The sequence below is a fragment of the Hypomesus nipponensis genome, chromosome 12 (assembly GCF_054491055.1).
Source record: "Hypomesus nipponensis isolate SF chromosome 12, ASM5449105v1, whole genome shotgun sequence".
NCBI lineage: Eukaryota > Metazoa > Chordata > Actinopteri > Osmeriformes > Osmeridae > Hypomesus > Hypomesus nipponensis.
In genome coordinates this window covers 9,963,486-9,983,592 of record NC_140372.1, presented here as the reverse complement: position 1 = coordinate 9,983,592, position 20,107 = coordinate 9,963,486, and the positions used below count along the sequence as shown (strand labels likewise).

The 20,107-nt window shown below is 46.5% G+C and overlaps 2 protein-coding genes across 6 annotated transcripts; one reads left to right on the top strand and one right to left on the bottom strand.

The window, feature by feature from the left end:
- Positions 1 to 3,366: 3,366 nt before the first annotated feature.
- ndfip2 (Nedd4 family interacting protein 2) lies at positions 3,367 to 9,879 on the bottom strand. 3 transcript variants are annotated; one of them, XM_084668535.1, is made up of 8 exons: positions 9,705 to 9,879; positions 7,672 to 7,828; positions 7,458 to 7,588; positions 7,082 to 7,169; positions 6,154 to 6,278; positions 5,254 to 5,320; positions 4,710 to 4,825; positions 3,367 to 4,486 (listed from the first exon to the last, which is right to left on the bottom strand). In XM_084668535.1, the coding sequence occupies exons 1-7, from the start codon at positions 9,732 to 9,734 to the stop codon at positions 4,722 to 4,724; spliced, it is 702 nt and encodes a 233-aa protein (XP_084524661.1). In that variant the 5' UTR covers positions 9,735 to 9,879; the 3' UTR covers positions 3,367 to 4,486; positions 4,710 to 4,721. The 3 variants fall into 3 exon arrangements, with proteins under 3 accessions (XP_084524661.1, XP_084524660.1, XP_084524663.1); XM_084668534.1 differs by having other exon boundaries at positions 3,367 to 4,527; positions 9,705 to 9,877; XM_084668537.1 differs by lacking the exon at positions 9,705 to 9,879 and adding an exon at positions 9,270 to 9,417 and having other exon boundaries at positions 3,367 to 4,527.
- map3k2 (mitogen-activated protein kinase kinase kinase 2) lies at positions 9,835 to 20,022 on the top strand. 3 transcript variants are annotated; one of them, XM_084668528.1, is made up of 18 exons: positions 10,851 to 11,212; positions 11,332 to 11,452; positions 12,035 to 12,107; positions 12,227 to 12,348; positions 12,456 to 12,496; positions 12,729 to 12,828; positions 13,003 to 13,116; positions 13,257 to 13,353; positions 13,556 to 13,686; positions 13,898 to 13,977; positions 14,070 to 14,134; positions 14,357 to 14,449; positions 14,544 to 14,759; positions 15,065 to 15,213; positions 15,339 to 15,470; positions 15,593 to 15,722; positions 15,857 to 16,034; positions 16,244 to 20,022. In XM_084668528.1, exons 3-18 carry the CDS (start codon positions 12,053 to 12,055, stop codon positions 16,461 to 16,463), a joined length of 1,923 nt encoding a protein of 640 aa, XP_084524654.1. In that variant the 5' UTR covers positions 10,851 to 11,212; positions 11,332 to 11,452; positions 12,035 to 12,052; the 3' UTR covers positions 16,464 to 20,022. The 3 variants fall into 3 exon arrangements, with proteins under 3 accessions (XP_084524655.1, XP_084524654.1, XP_084524652.1); XM_084668529.1 differs by lacking the exons at positions 10,851 to 11,212; positions 11,332 to 11,452 and adding an exon at positions 9,835 to 9,919; XM_084668526.1 differs by lacking the exon at positions 11,332 to 11,452.
- The last annotated feature ends 85 nt before the right edge of the window (positions 20,023 to 20,107 follow it).

Sequence of the window (20,107 nt, the reverse complement as noted above, 5' to 3'; positions counted from 1 at the left end):
GCCACAAGCATCAACAGATTTGAACGTGATGTTCTGTTCTGTTGTTTCACTATGCTCTGTGGTGGCTGCAGAAAAACTTCAATAAAATGTTTGACCCCCGAAGGGAGTATGAGCTTCGCACCATTGATCAGTAACAGAATGTCAAAAAGTGTAAGAAAGCAATCAAATGCTCTCTCTCAAACCTGCAGTCCTCCAAACCTTTCCTTGGAGTGCTTTGTGGCCAGAAGAGGGTGATTGGGAGTGGGGAAATACACTGTACGGTCTGGCCAGGAGGCATCTTCCAAAGAATGTCAATATTTGCAGACGTTGAGCTCATATCTCGCTTTGCTGCTCTTGGAGAGACACGTTGCTCGACTTACAGGAGGTAAATGACATGGAAGACAAACAAGAAAGAGGACATATTTTATATTGGGGATCCGGAACCACAATTAGACCTCGGTTCACGGACCCGTCCTCAAGACGACCCGATGGAACGATCCGGCGTCTGTTTCCTGAGTTTTTCCCCGAGACAGCTGTGTGTAATGTTGTGTACTCTAGGACCCTGAGAGCTAGGACGGTCTGTATCATGTGTCTCTCGCACGTCCTAATACAAATATTGTGTGGCAGTTGCCACGGCGACTGCTCTGCAACAGCTGCTTTGATTCACTTCACCTAGAACCTGTTCCTGGTGGCACTATGCCAGACAGTCTACACTTGAACTTTTCTACAGGGAGTTTGAGGTGCTACATAATAAGAGTTTGGGAAAGGAAAGAAACAAGTGTATTTTATGTGTGCTTCTGCAATCGGGCGTTGTGATGTTCCTTTCTTGATCGTTTCCTATAAGTTTCAACAACCTGATTGTTTCACCAACATAAGATGAAGACTTACATGTTCTTTTCTATCCTCACACAATGAAAAGAAGTTCCACAGTAACATAAATTCAAAGTAATCTGGCAGACAGAAACTTGTCCTCCTTGGCTAAAATACACAGCTACTACAGGGAAGGTCAACTGGCTATTGTCAGGATGTCAATTACAGAATGTAAATCATTTTAATCAGAAGATACAAACTCATGTAAAACAACATTCCTTCTAGTTCTGCCTTTTCCGGGTTTCCTATCGCACCAGAGTTCATGTTACGGTTATCGGAAGGAATCTATGAGGACCAGAGCCAAGCACAACTGCACATCATCAGAGCAGATTAACCTTGTCAAGCAGGGAGCTTGGGGAAGTGAGCACCATTTACTCCCTGCCAGGTCCACACCACAGAAACATATCTTTCTTCTGGGCCACTGTCTGCCATTGACAACTGACCCAACGCCAGTCTTCTCTCACAGGGCCTGAACTGTTCAAATGGATGGGCAACCAACCATAATCACCTCCAGATTAGTTGTGGTCTTCACTCTTCAAACCAAGCCCAGTCACACCCATGCCCTATACACACACGCACACACATACAGACACACATTTTATCCATCTGGATAGGTGTTACACATAGTTCTCCTCATCCATAAGAGTTTACGTTTGTTGGTTTATTTCGCTCTATCCTTGGCCCTACCCTGTGAACAAAACAGCATGGCTGTTGGGAGCTTGGCTCATAGTTCCAGAAGAGCTGGCATTGAAATAGGTTTCTGCAGCCAGGTGTTAAATTCCTCTCTTCTTATAGAGATAATCATGGGGTCATGTTGTGGAGGATTTTCCAAAGCTCAAAGATGTGTGAAATAACCAACAAGTTGCCGTGTGTGTCTAAACCTACGTGAAGACAAAGCCTCTCTTTGTCCTACGGCCGTACGAACACACAGCACGCACACACCCTGTTGCACTGACACAGTCTCATCTTTTCGCCCTTTCATTAAACTCAAGATGTGTGCAGATGGGGCAGATATCTTGCACTAGAAATAGCATTGTCTTCCTGAAAAGGACACTCTGTTCCCTCGGAAAATGTCTGAGTACATGCCTAGAATAAACCCAGTGTGTGTGCGTGAAATGAATTTCATGTCCAACTAAGCCAGACACTATTGTCTGTGCTTCTAAGCCTGAACAATTAATACCAGACACAACTATTATTGTCATATGTTATGAGCCGTAACCCTCTAGGGATTTCAAATACCTGTACGCTTGAGTAGTCGTGCATGTGTTCGTGACACGTCATAGCAGCCAGTTTCACTGAACACAGGCTTGTATTTAGATCCTCGGAAACCCTTCCACAGCTGGAAAAGCCCAAGGCTCTACCATTTGTGGTTAGTTCTCAATGAGAGGCATGAGTCTGCCTGCCAAACCAACAGGGGAGCCAGACTGTTCTTCCTCAGCGGCTTACCCACTTAAAAGACCGGCTTCCTTGTTCTATGGCACAGATTACATATTTCTCCCGTTTGTGCCGCAAGGTCAAGTAGCTTGTGGTGCTTTTGATGAGTGTGTGCTGATGCATGTGTAGTCCTTCACTTGCATGTAGTGTGTGCGTATATATCTTCACAAACAAACTTCTTTGGGACCCGTCAGCTCATTTGCTTTGGCTCTCTCTCTCATATTTAGGGACGTCCACTTCTCAAGTCATCAGGAACCACTCACAGAGGTGAGAAAACACACTGGGCCCCCTATGACTGTCAACCCTTCCCCCAGGAGTCCCCTGAGGGTGGCCTGTCATCTTTAGAGTCAACCGGCTCTGAGAGGAGCCCTGTTGACTTAAAAACCCCAGAAGCTTCCACACCAGGCATATGAGGGGTGGTGGTGGGGGGTCCTGTGGGTGGGGGGGGGGACATACTTAGTTTGGCCGTAGCCAGTCACCGGGCCTCAGACACGCTGCTGACAGCGATTGTCAGCGCTGTTGCCTCTCTGTACGCGTGACAGGGTTTACTTTGGACCCTTCCTGCTCACTCCAGTTCGAGGCAGGAAAGAAAGGGGAGGGGGGGGGGGGGGGTAAGAAGGGTGTGAGAAGTAAGCAATCCCTGCCTGACACAAAAAGTTGGGGGGGGGGGGGGGGGGGTGTGTTGGGTTGGGTTGGGTGGGGGGGGAGCCCTCATAAAAGAGAACATTTGCCGACCGGAAGGTAGTTATGTAAATGGGTCACTCATTAACAGTTTATAAAGAGTCTGGATTGAGGACGGGAGCAGGGAGGGCGTGGGGGGGTTGCTCATAGCAGCACAGAAAACTCTTGCAAGGGAGACTCCTGTTCTAGTTTTCACAGGGAATCTCTCTGGTTTGTAAACCTGGATAGAAACACAACAGAACACAGAACATCCATACCATTTTTGGACCCACGCAGAATTAAGAAACGAATGTCACAGCAATGATGATATAGAAGTCGTACTGACATACTTTTGAAGGCATTCTGCCCTCAGGGGCTTCCATGTTATTCCACTCTAGATAGAATCCCAAATGGGCCAGTCACAAGGGTGCATTTTGAACTTTATTGCATTGTGCAAGACTTCATGAGTTTATACGAGTTAACAAGCACACATGATCATTGCTCAACAGATGTTAAGAGAATCACTTTTGACAAATAAAATGTTTGGTTGTCAAACATAGAATACTAAGATTGCTGCTCTACCAAACTAATTGGCTTGTCTAGTCATGCATTACCGTTTCCAATTGAAGGTTGTCATATTGCTGAAGAGGCATTCGTGGAACATAATTGAATTAGAAAGGCATCATCCAAGCTTGGCATAACTTACAAATGTCACAGTTTAGGCTAATTTTGACAATTAAAACAAAAGGACTGACAATTACATTATCTTTAAGTAAAAAGTGCAAAAGGCAGATATCCTTTTGGGACAAATACAAATTCCAGTTCCAACTGATTGACAGTAAAACGTATCAGTCTAACTACAACAATAATTAAGCAATTCACAACTCAGATTTTTGAAAAGTGCAAATGTTATAAATTGGCATTAGCTGGATCAAAATAATCATTAAACAGCAGATTCTTATTCCAGACACGATGAAATCTGGATACTAAGTAAAGGTAAAACAGACTAAAACAACCTCTAATAGATTCTGAAAGCTGATTCTGAATTATTCTGATCCCTAGTGCTTAAGCAGACAGGATATTACTAAACCATGCATATCATGGATCGCAAAAATACCACCTGACATCCACTTTAGGGGAAGGATCCATTGCATAAAACATCTTGAATGCATACCATATCCTCCCACTCTGCCTCTACAGTTCAAGATGGCCTATAACAGGTACCACATTAGCACCTTGGGGTAAGACTCACAGTTTGTACAATACTTGGGGAAATCAAGCACACAGACAATATCAAGGGCAGATGGAAAGCAATTGAAATGTTAAGAGCCAAATAAAGCTGGTAAGAATATTGAATACACTGACAGTTTATAACATACATTTATTCCATTCTAAAAGAGGCGAGTCCATTATTAGTTTTTGTTTTTATTTATTAAAAGAGGCCAGACTTTGGGAACGATTGAGCTGTCCTTCCTTGTGTGTTTTGTTTAACCTCTTCTCAGGATGGGTGTGCATCCTGGTCATTTGAGGAGTGGCAAATCGTCTAGGAATTTCACATTTAGGAAGAATTTTTGGTCTGACGGCCTGAAGTAAATGACGCGAGACATTGAATGAGAATAAGAATAACAAATAAACTCAAATCTAATTTTATAACACCATTCTGATTGCTGAAGTTGGTGTCTTTTTATAGAAATAGGCTAAAAACACAGTCTAGATACATTTCGATGGTAGGTGTTACCCCTGGAGCCTGTGTGTGCACATCTTACCTCACTTCACCTCTAATAGAGAAAGAAGAAGCGGGTTCTGTGAGAAGTAGCCATGCTTTCTGACATGTTGCGCACTTTCAGATAGTTCACAAATCCTCTGAAGAACAGCAGAAGACCTGGCAAGGGAAGAAGAAATATGAGCACAAAGAAGACTCATATCTCGCGCTCTGCACTGTACAAGGGTGTATTTCAATGTTCTTCAAATGACTCGGTGGCTGTATGTTAACGATACGAGCAAAGCCACTTTACAAATCAAAGCCTGACGTGAAGGTTTGTGATTTTGAAAATGTTGAGGAGGAACATGAGCAGTTAATTGACTCGGCCACCAGATGACATTAGTGTGCTATACACATTTACATTTGCAACTGTACCTCGTTTTAGCGCCTTCAGTGCAAGAAAGGCACATTACAAATAAAATGGACTATTATCATCATTAGTATGATTATAATTATTAGACGGAATGTTATTTGAGGAGGTTAGTGTGCTAAATATGTTAATTAACCAGCAAGCGTGAAGAAATTGCTGGTCTGTCCTACAGACTCACCAAGAATCAGGAAGATCCACCACAGCCAGTACTGTCCATTGAAGTATCCAGTAAAATAGTCAGAGAACTGTGAATACAAAAGAAACAAAGCATTGATGCAAAAAAGGTTGGATTAAATCTTAACAGTTTCACCAAACTAAAAGTACCTCTCGGTATTTGGCATAGGATACAACTGTACACAATGTAGGCTGCAACAAAACCCATTTTTTAAGATAACTAGAAACAGCGGGAGATTTGACACTTGAAGCAATGAATTCTACGTTTCCAAAGTTTCACACTGTGAAACCGCATTCCCGGGGACAAGATGCCAGTGATATACTTGCTAATTAGTATTTTTACTGCCAGTGAGGTAGGCACTGCCGAGGCCTGAACTCCAGTTGCGCAACACTCACAGTGGGAGTGTCTCAGCCTCTCATCACTTGACCCCTCCCTCCCCCCTCTACCCCACCCCTTGCTGCTATGGATCCAGCCCGGGGCTATGAACTAGATCTCTCCCTGCTGACAGGGGAGGGTCAGGTGTTCCTCTTCCTGTGTGTAAATGACACAGGGGGTTTTGATTAATGCCAGAAAACCGTGGCTCTGGTTCGAGCTGTCCTTCTCACCCTGTCATGTGTCCCGGCAACACGCCTGGGCATGTGTCTGCTTCCTGACCCAGCCACGCTAGGGCTGAGGCTGTGATATAACCACGCACAGTAGTCGCTATCTTATTCCTCAGACTCTTAAGGTCAGGTTCGACTCGTTCTTTGGCTCCACGCACATTCCATACAGAGAGGAATAGTGGATTGGGTTTTGTGACAGCGTGTTGATATTTTTTTTTGTCTCTGAAGCAGCAGCTCGTTGTCCTACACGACATATTTGGGATTGACAATTTCCGAATATCTTGGGCCTGCTAGCCCGTACCCTGACGATGAGAATCCACTTGATGAGAGAGAGGCCGAAGCCGCATATGGCCCCGTATCGCCCGGCGATGGTGTTGGTCAGGCAGAAGGACAGGCAGAACCCGATCCAATTGAACAGGAAGGCCACTGTAGGAAGACACACACAGACACACTGAGTACGTTTCACACTGTAAAACTCATTCTGCAAACACACACATGACCTTAAGAAGAAGAGAAAAAAAAGTATGGAAGCAAATGTCAACCATATGGCCTTTACATGTAAATTATGGCTTAGGCACCCCAACACTCGTTTCTTGCGTTCATCATCAACAGCAAAGATAGAAACCTTTTTTTTTTTTACTCATCAAAACAGTCTAAATGTTGCCACCTAGTGGTAAAACTATAGAAAAACAGCAACTACAGATCATTTTCATCCACACAATTCAAAGTAATTACAGTGTTTCCCACACTTAGACTATTTTGTGGCGGTGCGCCACACAAATCAACACTGGTCGCCACATATTGCGTTTCATTAAAAAAAATATGTTTTCACAATATTTAGGTAAAACACGCAGCGTATTCGTTCAGCTGCATTTCCTTTCCCTGCTCTCCCTCCGTCTCTCTGTCACTCACGAGTCTTTCTCAAATACGCACACATTCACAACGTCAGCACACGTTATGCTACCTGCATATGCAGAAATAATGTGTTTGTTGTTGTTGATTTTTGTGAAGGTGTGAATCACTTTGGATTAATATTTAATATAATAAAGTTCTAGATTGGAAAACAGCTTTCCAATCTGTGGGAAACACCGAATGAGATACTGCTGGCTATGAATGTTTTAGATTTTTAGAGCCTAAATGATCACATTCAGCTCATATTCAGTGACTGTCAGATATGTTTAGGGATCACTGATCATCAGTGCTATAGTGATTTTGGCTGATCTACTCACTGAAAAAGGCCAGCATGAAGATGCCATCGTTGCCAACTCTCAACTGGTCTGCATCACTGAAATCATCCCTGGGAGGGAAGTCATCATCCTGCAAAACAGACACACGGTTGTATATGATGTTGCTACGCAAAAACAGCATTAAAGACATTTCTCTTATGGGACTTCAGACAACATCAACGTGCCCGCAGAATCATCTTTTTTCATCTTCTCCCAGGTCCAACTGTGTCAAATGAGAACAAGGGCAAATGTAATGCCTACTTAAGTGGGGTGTCCTTGGAACTCTAGCTGTTCCTCCTGAGGCAGGATGCCCTAAAACAGACTTTCGTATGTCGGCCTGTGTGTGTGTGTGTGTGTGTGTATTTTACTTCCATCCTACCCGGGGGATCACTTCCACAGCTGAGGCAGCCAAGGATGCTGCCTTGGCCTTCTCCGCCTCATCGTAGGTGGGCAAAGAGGTGGCAACACTGTAGGGAGGCGGCACTGGGAAGTCTCCCTGGAAACTGCTCTCTGCAGGAAGGCAACAAGAGGAGAGGGCTGGTTGGTCAGGATGGTGAGGTGAGGTGAGTTAAAGTGAGGAGCTGATGAAGTACCAGCAGCAGTAGCTCCCAGAGCAATACTGGTGTAGGGGGGAGGAGGGGCCTCGGCATCGCCCCCTTGCAGCATGGGCTCTGGTGTCACACTGGCCTGGGCTGAGGTGGACGGCTGGGCACTGGTGGAGGCCTCCGACAGGTCGTCCTCATTGTGTAACTGGGGCGGTAGGGGACACAAGACTGAGATTGAGCTGCTGATTGGCTAACCTCAACAAAAAAAAAACTCGCTTCTACACACAGACCCACTCACACCATTGGTTGTGTAACATAAATCAATGAGAATGTAAGAGTCAGTGGGACAACGCAAAAACATTTAAATAAATCTATACATCAAAAGATGTATTGCTCAACATGGTCTGACCTAAATGCAGGGGTGGGAGAGCATGTGGGAGAGGCCATATTCTCTTTAAATATGGCTCCAGTTCAGCAAATTACAGACAACCACCCTATGAAATAGGCCACGGCTAAATGATTAGACTGCCTGTCAGCGGTGACTTTTTCAAACAACATGGTCATGAGACGAGGATCAAGAGAGGCGTCGGTAATGAGATACAAGAGGAGCCCACTGCACCTGTCCAAAACACGCAGACCCATCAGAGGCATCTCAAACAGCAGAATAACACACTGCTTCCAGGCCTTTACACAATGTGGATTGGTGAAGCCTCGTGTGTGAATAACTAGTGAAACAAACATCAGTGGAGGAGCTGCCCAAAGTGTTTCGGCTATTTGGTCAAGCAGCGTATAAAAGCAATATGTCTATAGTATCTATACACACTGGTCACGATTCTGGGTGAGTGTCGTGGGGCTTAGCAGGTTCATGTTTAGCCAGCCTCCTGCTCATTAATAATAAGTAGCCTATGTAGAAGGGGTCAATGTGCAAGAAGAATGAATGGTGCGTATGCCTATATTGAAAAGCATACTCTCATATCTTGTAAGGGATGTCTCCCTTACCCTTGTCTCCCTTCTAATGTCTTGTAAGAGAGAACTACAACTCAAAACTCAATTGGCAGTTTATAAAGCAGTCAGCATTACCTTTCGCTTCAAACTCTGCTAGTGCTTTGCTATGTGTGTGTGTGGGGGGGGGGGGGGGGGGTGAGAGAGAGAGAGAGAGAGAGAGAGAGAGAGAGAGAGAGAGAGAGAGAGAGATTTTTTCTAAAAGTCTAAATCTAAAATGCAGTTTTCAATTGGGTGCATCTAAATCTAGATTAATTTCAATATGGTAAACCTGACAAGTGATGACATATTAACGCAAAAAAACAGAGTTGCCTAGCGACTGACTAGTGAAATGGCTAGATCGAAACTGTCTTGTGGTTGTGGCTGACAGTTCTGGCGAAGGAGAAAATATGAACATAAATTTCCATTGCTCGATGTCATAGTTAGAATTGGCTTGAGTTACTTCCCGAAAATATGACATATCCAGCTTGAAAAGAGGTAGATCTAGTTTAGCTGGTAAGACTGTTCGTCTTCAACTAGCAAATGTAGCTACTAACTAACTGTAGTCAGTAGCAGTGTGCTAACAGTACCGTACTGAACGTTAGTTCTAGCTAGACTAATAGTCTAAGTCTCTTGAATGTTTAGAATGTCACTTATTAGCTTACCATTTCAATTGAATGATATACATAAGTTGGTTGGCAACGTTAATAAATGTACGTTCATGTATACCCTCGGGAGGTAGCCTAGCGATCTAACGGCTTACAGTAACATGTATTTAGCTAGCAACCACGGCCTGGTTGTAGATGCTTCAGCATCTGGCTCTCGCTTGCCAGATGCGGAAGTGACAGCAAGACAACTGCTTAGCTAGCTAGCTGGTTAGCTCCACACTCATATCTAAGTAGCTAGAATTACAAATATTAGGCAATAATACCAGTTCTGGCAAAAGACAAACTAATAAAAGCTTGCAAACTAAACAGTTAATTAAGTTTAGAAGGGAACATCTTTCTTGTGTTTAAGTCTAGAGAACTAGTATAGTGTAAACTCGCAGGTGTCAAGCTATGTTTATATTAGCCTAGGCCATGTCGATTGTTTTGACTCACCACTTGATATCGGCTTGCTGCCTGGTCCATCTCGACGTTAGACTCAGCTGGCAAGCTGACCAGCCAGGAAACAGTCAGTAATCTTGCTATATATAGCTCTAACGAAACTTGATGTGACTTTCCAAGCCAAGGAAGCTAAACGTACTATCTACACGTACAGATGTAACAGAAACGACGTCCCTCCATTGGCTTTAATTCAATTGACGCAAAATTCGGTAAGACTGAGTGGGTTCTTTCAATTTGTGACGCAATTTGTAATTTGAAGTGTGTTCACTAGGGGACGCTGTTGTCTAGAACAAAATCTGGTAGTACGGATTTCCATTACAGTGTTCCGGAGAATTTAGTTCCCTTGCGCGTGTACGAAATCATGATTTTTCTCTACTTGGTTGAGCTGAATATGAATGATATAATCGCGTGTGTTTGTTTATAGTGTACTCTACCTACTTTCCATGAGCATAAGGTACATTTCTTGATATACATCAGTCTTTTACACTGAGGACACAGGGGAACAGATTTCCCTGGGGGCCCGAGGAAAGTGGTCCCCCCCTGTATATTACAGTCTGGCCATTTATAAAGCAATACAGTGATGCTGGTGATGTATGTTACTGTGATACTTATGTATAACAAGTGTCATCTATAAATCAGTCTTTTACCCTGAGGACAGAGGAAAACAGATTTCCCTGGAGGCCCGAAGTGGTTCCCCCCTGTATATTAGAGTCTGATGATTTTGGACGCATGATGTATAGATGAACCTTAATAAAATGTGGTTTTCATTACAGTTAGTTTAGTCTTCTAAATTAAATACACGGCATAAGGTCTGCTAGTATTGCCTTGGAATACCTGATTGAGCAGTTGTATTGCCATATAATTACTTGCTCATAGCCTATGTTTCTAAAATATGTGTGCGTGTGCTCGAGAGGGGGTTATGATATGGTCAGTCCGTGCACATTTCAGAAGTCCCATATTCTCCCTTTCATGAGGATGTTATGAACTTAAAAACACTGGTACTCGCTGCAACCCAAACCATTGAAATAATTCGTACATAAACACGAATATAGACACCGAGAATACAAAAGACATTCTCCAGCTGACAAACGCAAATCATTTTGATGATGAAATGACACAAATGAGATGCGCACGTTTCTCTGACATCACTGGACTTGTGTTGTTGTTGGACTCTTCCAACAAGCTTTGCTGTTCTGGGGTAGCTAGCAATTGGAGCCAGCTTGCTGGCTGTTGGTTACATTTGGTCGTCGTTGAACAAATCAGTCGTCTAAAACGAGTATGTTCTGTTTTTAGGTTTGAGCTATAGAATAGGTTGCATCATTGCCAATTTGTATAAATCTCGTAGGAGCGTTATTAAGTGTTGGGCCTCTGTATCTGGGGCCCTGGACTCAACTAAACTTCGAAGCGGACCGTAAACTTACTTCCTCAAACAGAACTGTCAGCCAGGCCCGGGGCTCCATCGGCCCTGTGGATGAGGAAGTAACGGAATAAAACACACCCAGGTAATGTCGGACACATAGCTAATCGTTTAATTCAGTATTGAATAAATCGGAACTTAGCTACTTGTGTCCAACCTTGCTATCTTGACAATGTTGGTTTGTTTCTGGCTAACGCTAAGTAGCTAGAATGTGCTAGCTAAACTTGAGCTTGCCGAGAGCGAGTTATGATGATGGACAGGAGCTAACACGCGTTAACTAGCTTGACAGACATAACTTTCTCTACTGCCCGCATCAACAATCCTGGTGAGTAAATGTTGACCAGGCACCTTGTCAAACTGTTCGAATGTCACCTTGACGCTAATATACACCATATCAATGCGAACATTATTGACACTCGGGAGATAACATGCTATTAGCAATGAAATGCTAGCTGTCAGTGTCATTGTCTATGAGTATGACCCAATCCGCTCTAGCTAACATTTGAAAAGTGAATGAATTTTCTGGCGTAGTTGTACGGTGTAGCACATTTTAAAATTATGATTTGCGAGAGGGTCTACAGTATGATACGATCAGGTACTATATCAGTTTGGACTGGCTAACTAAACACATGGTATTGATCTGCGGTCACCAACGTATTGACCCTTGAAGCTTAATAAACTGATACATTCGCATCAATTTGTCACAGTTATATTAAAACAGGGATACCGTGCCTTATACTTATAGTAGGACGTTGACGTGATTGGCCCCTAAAGCTAACCTCTAACATGACTGACAATTAGACCAAGTGACATTAAAAATGGCTTAGAATCGACAACCAAGGAAAGGATCATTATGCATTCATGCTGCAATTATACCTGTGATTTGTGCAATCCTTTGTTGTTTCAGGAGATAGGAGCCCCTTTGATGGGAGAATCCTCTGTCCTGGACTCCTGGGTGAATCAAAGTGCCATGATGATGGGTAGCTATGATTTTCTTTTATTGAAATGTTAAGTTATATTGGTGGAATCCTAATGATATATTTGACAATTGTGCATTATTGAAGGGTTTTCATCGAGTGAGTTTTCCTGATGCTTACAGATGAAAAGGAGGCGGCACTGAACTCTATCATGCAGGACTTGGCCGAACTGCAACGCTCCTGCCGCCCTGCCATGTCTCTGTCTGACCTGGGCAAACCCAAGACCTCCTCCCCAAAGAACCAGGTGGGCTCTTGCACGCGCACAACCCAATAAGTAGTAGCACTCTGTTGGTAACGTTCCCAAGTCCCCCCATGACCTGAAGTGTGTGAATGTGCGCGTTCATCTTACAGAACGATGTACGAGTGAAGTTCGAGTTCAAAGGGGAGAAAAGGTGAGATGGGCAGCATTCAGGTTTTTGTATTAGGATCACTCAATAACATATTTACTGATAGGTAGTATTATGGTTTTTAAATGGAAAGGAACACTTCTTTGAAATCCAGCGTTGCCAAATAGACATACCAATTGCTCTAATCACTCATGATTTTGATATATACATATCGGGTTTGCTACAAATGTTTCCTCCTTGTGATAACATTTTTAATGAGTGTAGTATTCTCTAACAGGATCTTGCAGTTTCCTCGCCCAGTCAAACTAGATGACCTGGAGCAAAAGGCCAAGGCGGCCTTTGGTCAAGCAATGGACCTTCATTACACCAACAATGAGGTAGGCTAGATATCATTTAATAGCCTTCTATATCATTTTCTTTTTTTCTACTATTACTGGAATCTCAAGACTTCCTAAGAAGGATTGGATCTTCCTGGAAAGTTGTGTTTCTTTTACGTGTAGCGAGGGGAAACAATTCTCACCCAAATTGTATTTTTCCTTTCGACGCACCAGTTGGTGATTCCCCTGACCACTCAAGATGACCTGGACAAGGCTGTCGAGCTGCTGGATCGCAGTGTCCACATGAAGAGCCTCAAGATCCTTCTGGTGCTCCAGGCCTCATCTCAGGTCAGGACCAGGCACAGCAGACCACTGAAGAGCTCATTCTCATCACTCTGATGCAACAAAGCGTTTTCTGGTATAACTGTAAATATACTTCTTGTCCGCTTATTTTTGCATGTAATGGTGATGTACGTTCTCCATTCCAGTCGTCTTCATCGAGCCTGGATCGGCCGTCCTTTGAAGACCTGGACAACACAGGCTTCAGAGGCGCAGAGATAACAAAGAACATGTTGGCTTTGTTAGGTAGGCCTCTTCTCTGCTCTTAAAACGTCAATGCCTTCCATGCTACTTAGTGAAGCTGTACAGTGCTGGCCTGATCAATCACCCACCATGATGAATCAGGAAGTTGTGTAGGCCTCTACAACACAGATTGGGTTGGCGCACGAGTGTAAGCGGGCTGGCCTTGTGGTCCGACTTGGTGATTAGATTTTCCTTGTCTTCCCAGGGTCCCACTCCACGGATCGCAGCTCCCCACCTCCAGGCTACATTCCCGATGCCCTCCAGCAGGTGGCCAGGAACGGGTCCTTCACCAGCATCTACAGCGAGGGCGAGTTCATTCCAGAGAGCATGGACCAGGTAGCTAGCTCTGGAAGCCCCTTTGTAATACGGATGTGGGCAGTAGACAGGCAGCGTACAGTGACAAACAGCATTCATGTGTAGATTTTGAAGATCACAAGAGAGACTCGTAAACCTCGTCTCATCTCTCTCTCTCTCTCTTTAAAGCAACGAAAAAAGATAAAAGCGGAAGACTTAAGTGAATGAACCCCCTATTTGATTTGTTCTCCAGATGCTGGACCCGCTGTCCATGAGCAGCCCAGAGAACTCTGCATCGGGGAGCTGTCCTTCGCTCGACAGTCCTCTAGACAGGTGAGCTGTGCACAGTCAGTCAGACATTCAAGACCTCGTCCATTAGTATTAACGTAAGACTAACTCGATTTTTTTGTCCACGTGCCTTGCAGCGATTATCCCAAGTCCCGTATGCCCAGAGCACAGAGCTACCCAGACAATCACCAAGACTTCACGGGTAAACTGCTGCCCCCTTTTAGAAGTGGCATTATACAAACAATATGTTTGATTGGTATCTCACTTTTCTAAGTACTCTAAGACACTTTACAAAGCATGCACACAGGGTCAAATGATGTTCCGAGTACATTTAAGAATGAAAGACAAAGGGGTGAGACAAGTGTTTGGAGAGGAGGTTGTTAACTGCCGCCTGTCCCGTTCTCACCCCCCCGGCCTCCTGCAGAATGTGACATCCCCGTGTTTGAGAAGTCGGGAAAAGGGGGGACGTACCCGCGGCGGTACCACGTCCCCTTCGGCTTCCAGGACTACAGCGACGGTGAGGTGGCCCGCACGTTGCCGTCACAGCGGCCCGCGATCCCTCCTCCTCTCCCCGCCCCGGTCAACTCATCCTCCTCCCCCTCTCCCCGCAGGCCGCAAGACCTTCCCTCGCGCCCGCCGGACCCAGGTCCACGGCTTCCGCTCCCCGGTCAATTTCAGCCCCACGGAGCAGTCCCCCAGCACCAGCAGCGGCAGCAGCATCTTCACCCCAGAACTGGAGGAGCCGGGGCGCAGGCGCAGGGGCAGCGACATCGAGCCCACCCCCACGCCCACCCTCTCCGTCATGGACATCAGTCCCCCCAGCCGCTGTGAGTCTGACTGGGGGAGGGGGGAGGAAAGAGAGAGAAATTCAAGGCTTTGCATGCAAAGAACTGGACATGGAAGGTTGAAACTGTGACAGGGAGCCAGATAAAGTGGGGGAGGAAAGACTGCAAATGAGGAGACTGCAAGCCACCAAGGTGCCCTTGCACTCGCTGTTCCAGCGAGCTACTTGCACCAGTCTCGTTATCTGCCTCAGTTCTTCAAAGCGCTTTTCCGGCCTGTACGATTTGAACATGTTCAGCGCCTTCTGTAGCCGTTCTCTGGGCTAATCCTCTCGAAACTCCTCCGACAGCTCCGCGCGCGCCCACCAACTGGCGCCTGGGCAAGCTGCTGGGCCAGGGGGCGTTCGGCCGGGTGTTCCTGTGCTACGACGCCGACACCGGACGAGAGCTGGCCGTCAAGCAGGTCCAGTTCGACCCGGAGAGCCCGGAGACCAGCAAGGTGGGGGCCGACCGGGGGGGAGTCCGTTGCCACGTTCGCCACGGCCGCGTGGGCCGGGGATCTCGCCGCGTGATCGGGGCTGCTCGCCGCTCACGCCCCCGCCTGTGCTGTGCTGTCTCCCCCAGGAGGTGAGCGCTCTGGAGTGCGAGATCCAGCTGCTGAAGAACCTGTGTCACGAGCGCATCGTCCAGTACTACGGCTGCCTCCGCGACTCCAACGAGAGGACCCTGTCCATCTTCATGGAGTACATGCCGGGGGTGAGTGTGTTTATTTTTCTCCCCAGAGGCCGCTAGCACAGGCCCCCCCCCCTCCCTCCTTGTTGCTATCCCCATTTCGGAAGCTCCACCACGGCATGACACGAAACCGCTGCGGCCCGCAGGGCTCCATCAAGGACCAGCTGAAGTCGTACGGCGCCCTGACCGAAAACGTCACACGCCGCTACACCCGCCAGATCCTGGAGGGCGTCTCCTACCTGCACAGCAACATGATCGTCCACCGGGACATCAAAGGTGCGCACCCGACGGGGCTACGTTAGGGGGACCTCCCAGGACGGGGGGGGGGGTGGGGGGGTGACGCAACATTTTGAGCGAAACACAAGAAGGTTTCTTCGTGTCACCTTGTCCCCCCCTGGGGTTTTCTCTAGGGGCCAACATCCTGAGGGACTCGGTGGGGAACGTGAAGCTGGGGGACTTTGGGGCGAGCCGGCGGCTGCAGACCATCTGCCTGTCGGGGACAGGGATCAAGTCTGTGACCGGCACCCCCTACTGGATGAGCCCGGAGGTGATCAGCGGAGAGGGCTACGGCAGGAAGGCCGACATCTGGTGAGACGGGAACGACGAGAGGTTCCGAGCGCTCGGTGTCCCTCTAACTGGCCACAGACTAAAAGTCGCCTGACTGTCTTTTCATACCCTTTATAATTCTTTCTTTTCTCTTTTTTGAAAGTCTTAAGAGTGGTCAGGAATGAGAGGGGGGGGTGGGGGGCGCGCAGCTGGTCATGGTTAGTGAACAGGGCTGGTCTGCTCTTTTACAGGAGTGTGGGTTGCACCATCGTGGAGATGCTGACCCAGCGCCCGCCCTGGGCCGAGTTCGAGGCCATGGCGGCCATCTTTAAGATCGCCACACAGCCCACCAACCCCGTGCTGCCCGTGTACGTGTCGGACCACTGCCGTGACTTCCTCAAGCGCATCTTCGTGGACACCAAACAGAGGCCATGGGCCGACGACCTGCTGAGGCACATCTTCGTTCACTAGCCCCCCACCACCACCACCCCCGATCCCCCCCCGATCCCCCTGAACTGCCAGAGATGGCCTTATCCACTCGGTCTCTCTGACCCCCTTCCTCTTCAGCATCGCGCAGAGACTCCCATGTGACCACACAGACATTCTGGGAGAATCTGTGGGCAGGAGGAGGGAGAAGGTTGCTGTGAGACAGGACTTACGTAGTCTCTGTTTGACAGAGTCTGCCATGTATGAAAATTCAAAAATCGAAAGAACGTTGCACCTTAATTTCACAAATGGGGGGTAAGTGCCCTGTAATGAACTGAACTTCAAAAGCGTGTCTTTTTTTAAAATGTTTGTACCGTTGCCTCCTGCGATGTTGTGAGCGTGCGTGCTCTGGATCTCAACGGAGATCGGAAACGACCTGGAGTGTTCCGTACCCCGACCCAGAATGTACCGCCAAAACCCCCCCCCCCCCCCGGAGTGCTTGGCTCCTGGGACACGCTGCTATCGAACAACTCACCCACCACCTGGAAACACAGTGGTGTCGGAGAACACTCCCCCACACACACACAGGCGCTTCTTAGGCTCGGGTCCGTCATTCCCTGGCTCTGCCGCCGTCGCCCGACAAAGCCCCCAGCAGAAGGTACCCCCCTCACCCCCCCCCCCCCAGACCACACAGTTCTTTACTGTAAAATTGCCTATGCTCAACATGGAACTGCGTCCACACATGGATTTGTTTCCGCAACTCGTGCGTCTGTCTGTTTTGTCTGAGGTTTCTGCCAGGTAGTCTGTCACCCCCTCCCTCCCTCCCCTACACTCCTCATGTCCTCATTCTTTGCCGTGTGCCTTTTTAAGTCGAAAAATCTTGTCCTGGGTTCGAAACCTGCCTACGTTGTTGTTGTTGTTGTTCGGTGCGCGTGTCCGTGTGTCGGAACCGGTTGAGACCGGTCCGCCAGAGGATCCCGTCCAGGTGGTTCTCTGGTGCCCAGCCAGGAGCCGACACAACACAGCTTCCTTCTGGCTCTGCTGCTCTGCTCAGCTGCCTCTCACCTCCCTCTGCTGTCCCGGCAGACTGGTCTCAGATCAGCTCCGACGCTGCTGTCTGCTCGCTCAGAGGCCCAACCCCCCTCCCGAACAGGTCCCAGACCAGCTCAGTTACTTACAGCCTCAGAACACGCCAGAGCAACAGTGGCCCAGCCCTGACTCTGTGATTGGCCAGAGGTCGACGACGTGATTCGTTACTGAAGAGTAACAGATAAAAGATGGTGATCAGTGAATATTCTTCTCGGCCCATCACTATCAGGTACACATTACCATAAAGGTTCTATGAGTGACACCAAGAAAAATTCTGATTGCTGATATCAATGAGGTATAAAGGAAACGCAGTCAGTACCGCTGTATGCAGAAAGGCGAAGGAAAAGAATCCGACGGACGTTGGCTCGTCATATGCAGTGCCCCTATCCTTTCCTCCTGTGCACTCCACAGTGTGTTTACGTGTACAATGTACCGCTGCGCTGAGCAGTTCCCTTGAGATTCCCCGTTCCGAGAGGAAAACGCAGTTCCACAACGCCACTCCATATTGTAGGACAGTGTTCCGCCTCGTGTCCACACACTCCCTCACACACTCCTTGCCTGCGTTACTCAGCAGAGAATGCACCTCCGCTGGGCTTTTAAAATGTTTCTTTCAGAGGTCACTATGACCACTTGACCCTTGTGTTATCTTCGGGTCATTGTGACCCACCGTCGTACTGTGACAACTTTACCACATACAAAAACAAAGTGAAGCATTTTCTTTTAACCGTTGGGCTGTCTCAGACCCCCCCCCCCCACATTGTAAAGGTTAAAAGAAAATATGTTGTATTTGTTTTTGAATTGGGTAAACACAACAATGGTTCGTTATGAACCTTTGACCCGAAGGCAGCACAAAGGTTAGAACAGTTGTTGAATGTTTGGCGGCGTATCACCATCATAGTCCTTCCCTACCCTGAAACTAGAGGAGAAAACAATACTGATAGGATCAAGATTGACTCGTACTTAATGAATTCACAGGCTCTATTGGAAGGTGCAAGGCACCAGTCCCGAGGCTATGTTGGCTGTTGCTATGACACCCCGGAGGCAAACATGGTTACGTTCACTAAAACAAAGTTGAAGTCAAGTAGGTATGTTCAGGAGGGCCTCTCAGCACACCATGTATGACGTCCAGAATGCTAGCATGGGTACATCCAGCAGAAGCTCTTTATTTGGCACCATGCTGTATATGTTCCTGCATCAACAGTATACTGCCACCAATATGGCTCCAAGCCTGTTTGTACAGATTTCTGTTAGCTAGAGGACAGATATTGGACTACTGTTTGAAGACGTTGGTGTTCTCTGCCTCGCTGGTCACCAAGCAGTAAGGACTCCTCTTCCTGCCTTTTCAGTCCTGGTGACTCTTACAAACCAAGCAACATTCTATTCATATTGGGACTCGCAGAGTTTCCCATGAAAGCACTATCTAAAAGGTACATGCATTTTGTTTTTGTTTGGACGTTGGACACACTCCGTTGAGCTTATTGTTTATGTCCATTTTCTTTTCTTTTTTTTTGTTGTTGTTCTCAATGACCCTTTGCACATTTTAAGACTTATTTGAATTTTAATGCAGCTGTGTGTGTGTGTGTGTGTGTGTGTGTGTGTGTGTGTGTGTGTGTGTGTGTGTGTGTGTGTGTGTGCGCGAGAGAGAGAGTCAGTCAGTGAATGAGACTGAATGTTTTGAGTTGCCCACGGTTCTCACAGGAATGTAATGTTTAATTTACACCACCAGGTGCCCTCATTCACCATTGTGGATTAACACTTCCTTATGACAAGGCCCTGTTTTCTGAACAGAGGGTGGCTGTCCAATCCAGAACTCCCTCACTGCCCTCTGTGTTGGGGACAGACATGATGCTACAAACAGGGAGGGGGCTGGGCCACTGTATGCCATTCTTCCCCCTGTGAAATGCAATCTTTAGGATATGGCTAGCCACAACAATGTTTGGTGCAAGTTTGTGCTTCGATAGCCACTCTTGCCGTGCGGGTGTGTGTGTGTGCGTGTGTGCGTGCATGTGTGTGTGTGTGTATGTATGTATATTTGTGTGTAAGTACATGCATTTTAGCAATTAGTGATCAGTGGAAACTGCGCCCAAAATGCCTTGCGCATTCTGACTGTAATAGGAAAAAAGACAAATAAAGAACATGTACAAATGTATACAATTGAAATGTACCCTTTTTAGATGGAAAAAGACACGTATATCCCTCACGTTTGGTCTCTGTGTAAAAGTAAATTGTAAAAGAAGCCATGTTTGATTCTAATTGGTTTGTGACCAATAAGCCTGTTTATATCAGATCTGTATATCAGTGGTACGCATAATTTTTTAATATATTTTTTTTATTTGTTGTTTTTTTTATGGGATGTTCTCTGCATGGTTGGAGCCTGAGAGACACTGCGTGCCTGTTGGCCTGTCATAAATGAATGCAGATTTGGATGGAAAAGGTTGGGCAACTATTGGAACAGCTGACACTTCTATGTGTTGATAATCTTCACCATGGTGATAATAAAAAGATATTTATTTCACATGTTTTTGTTACTCATTTAAAGCATTGAAAACATCATTTTGATGTATAGATGTCGACGACAAAAACTTTTAATTATCACAGTT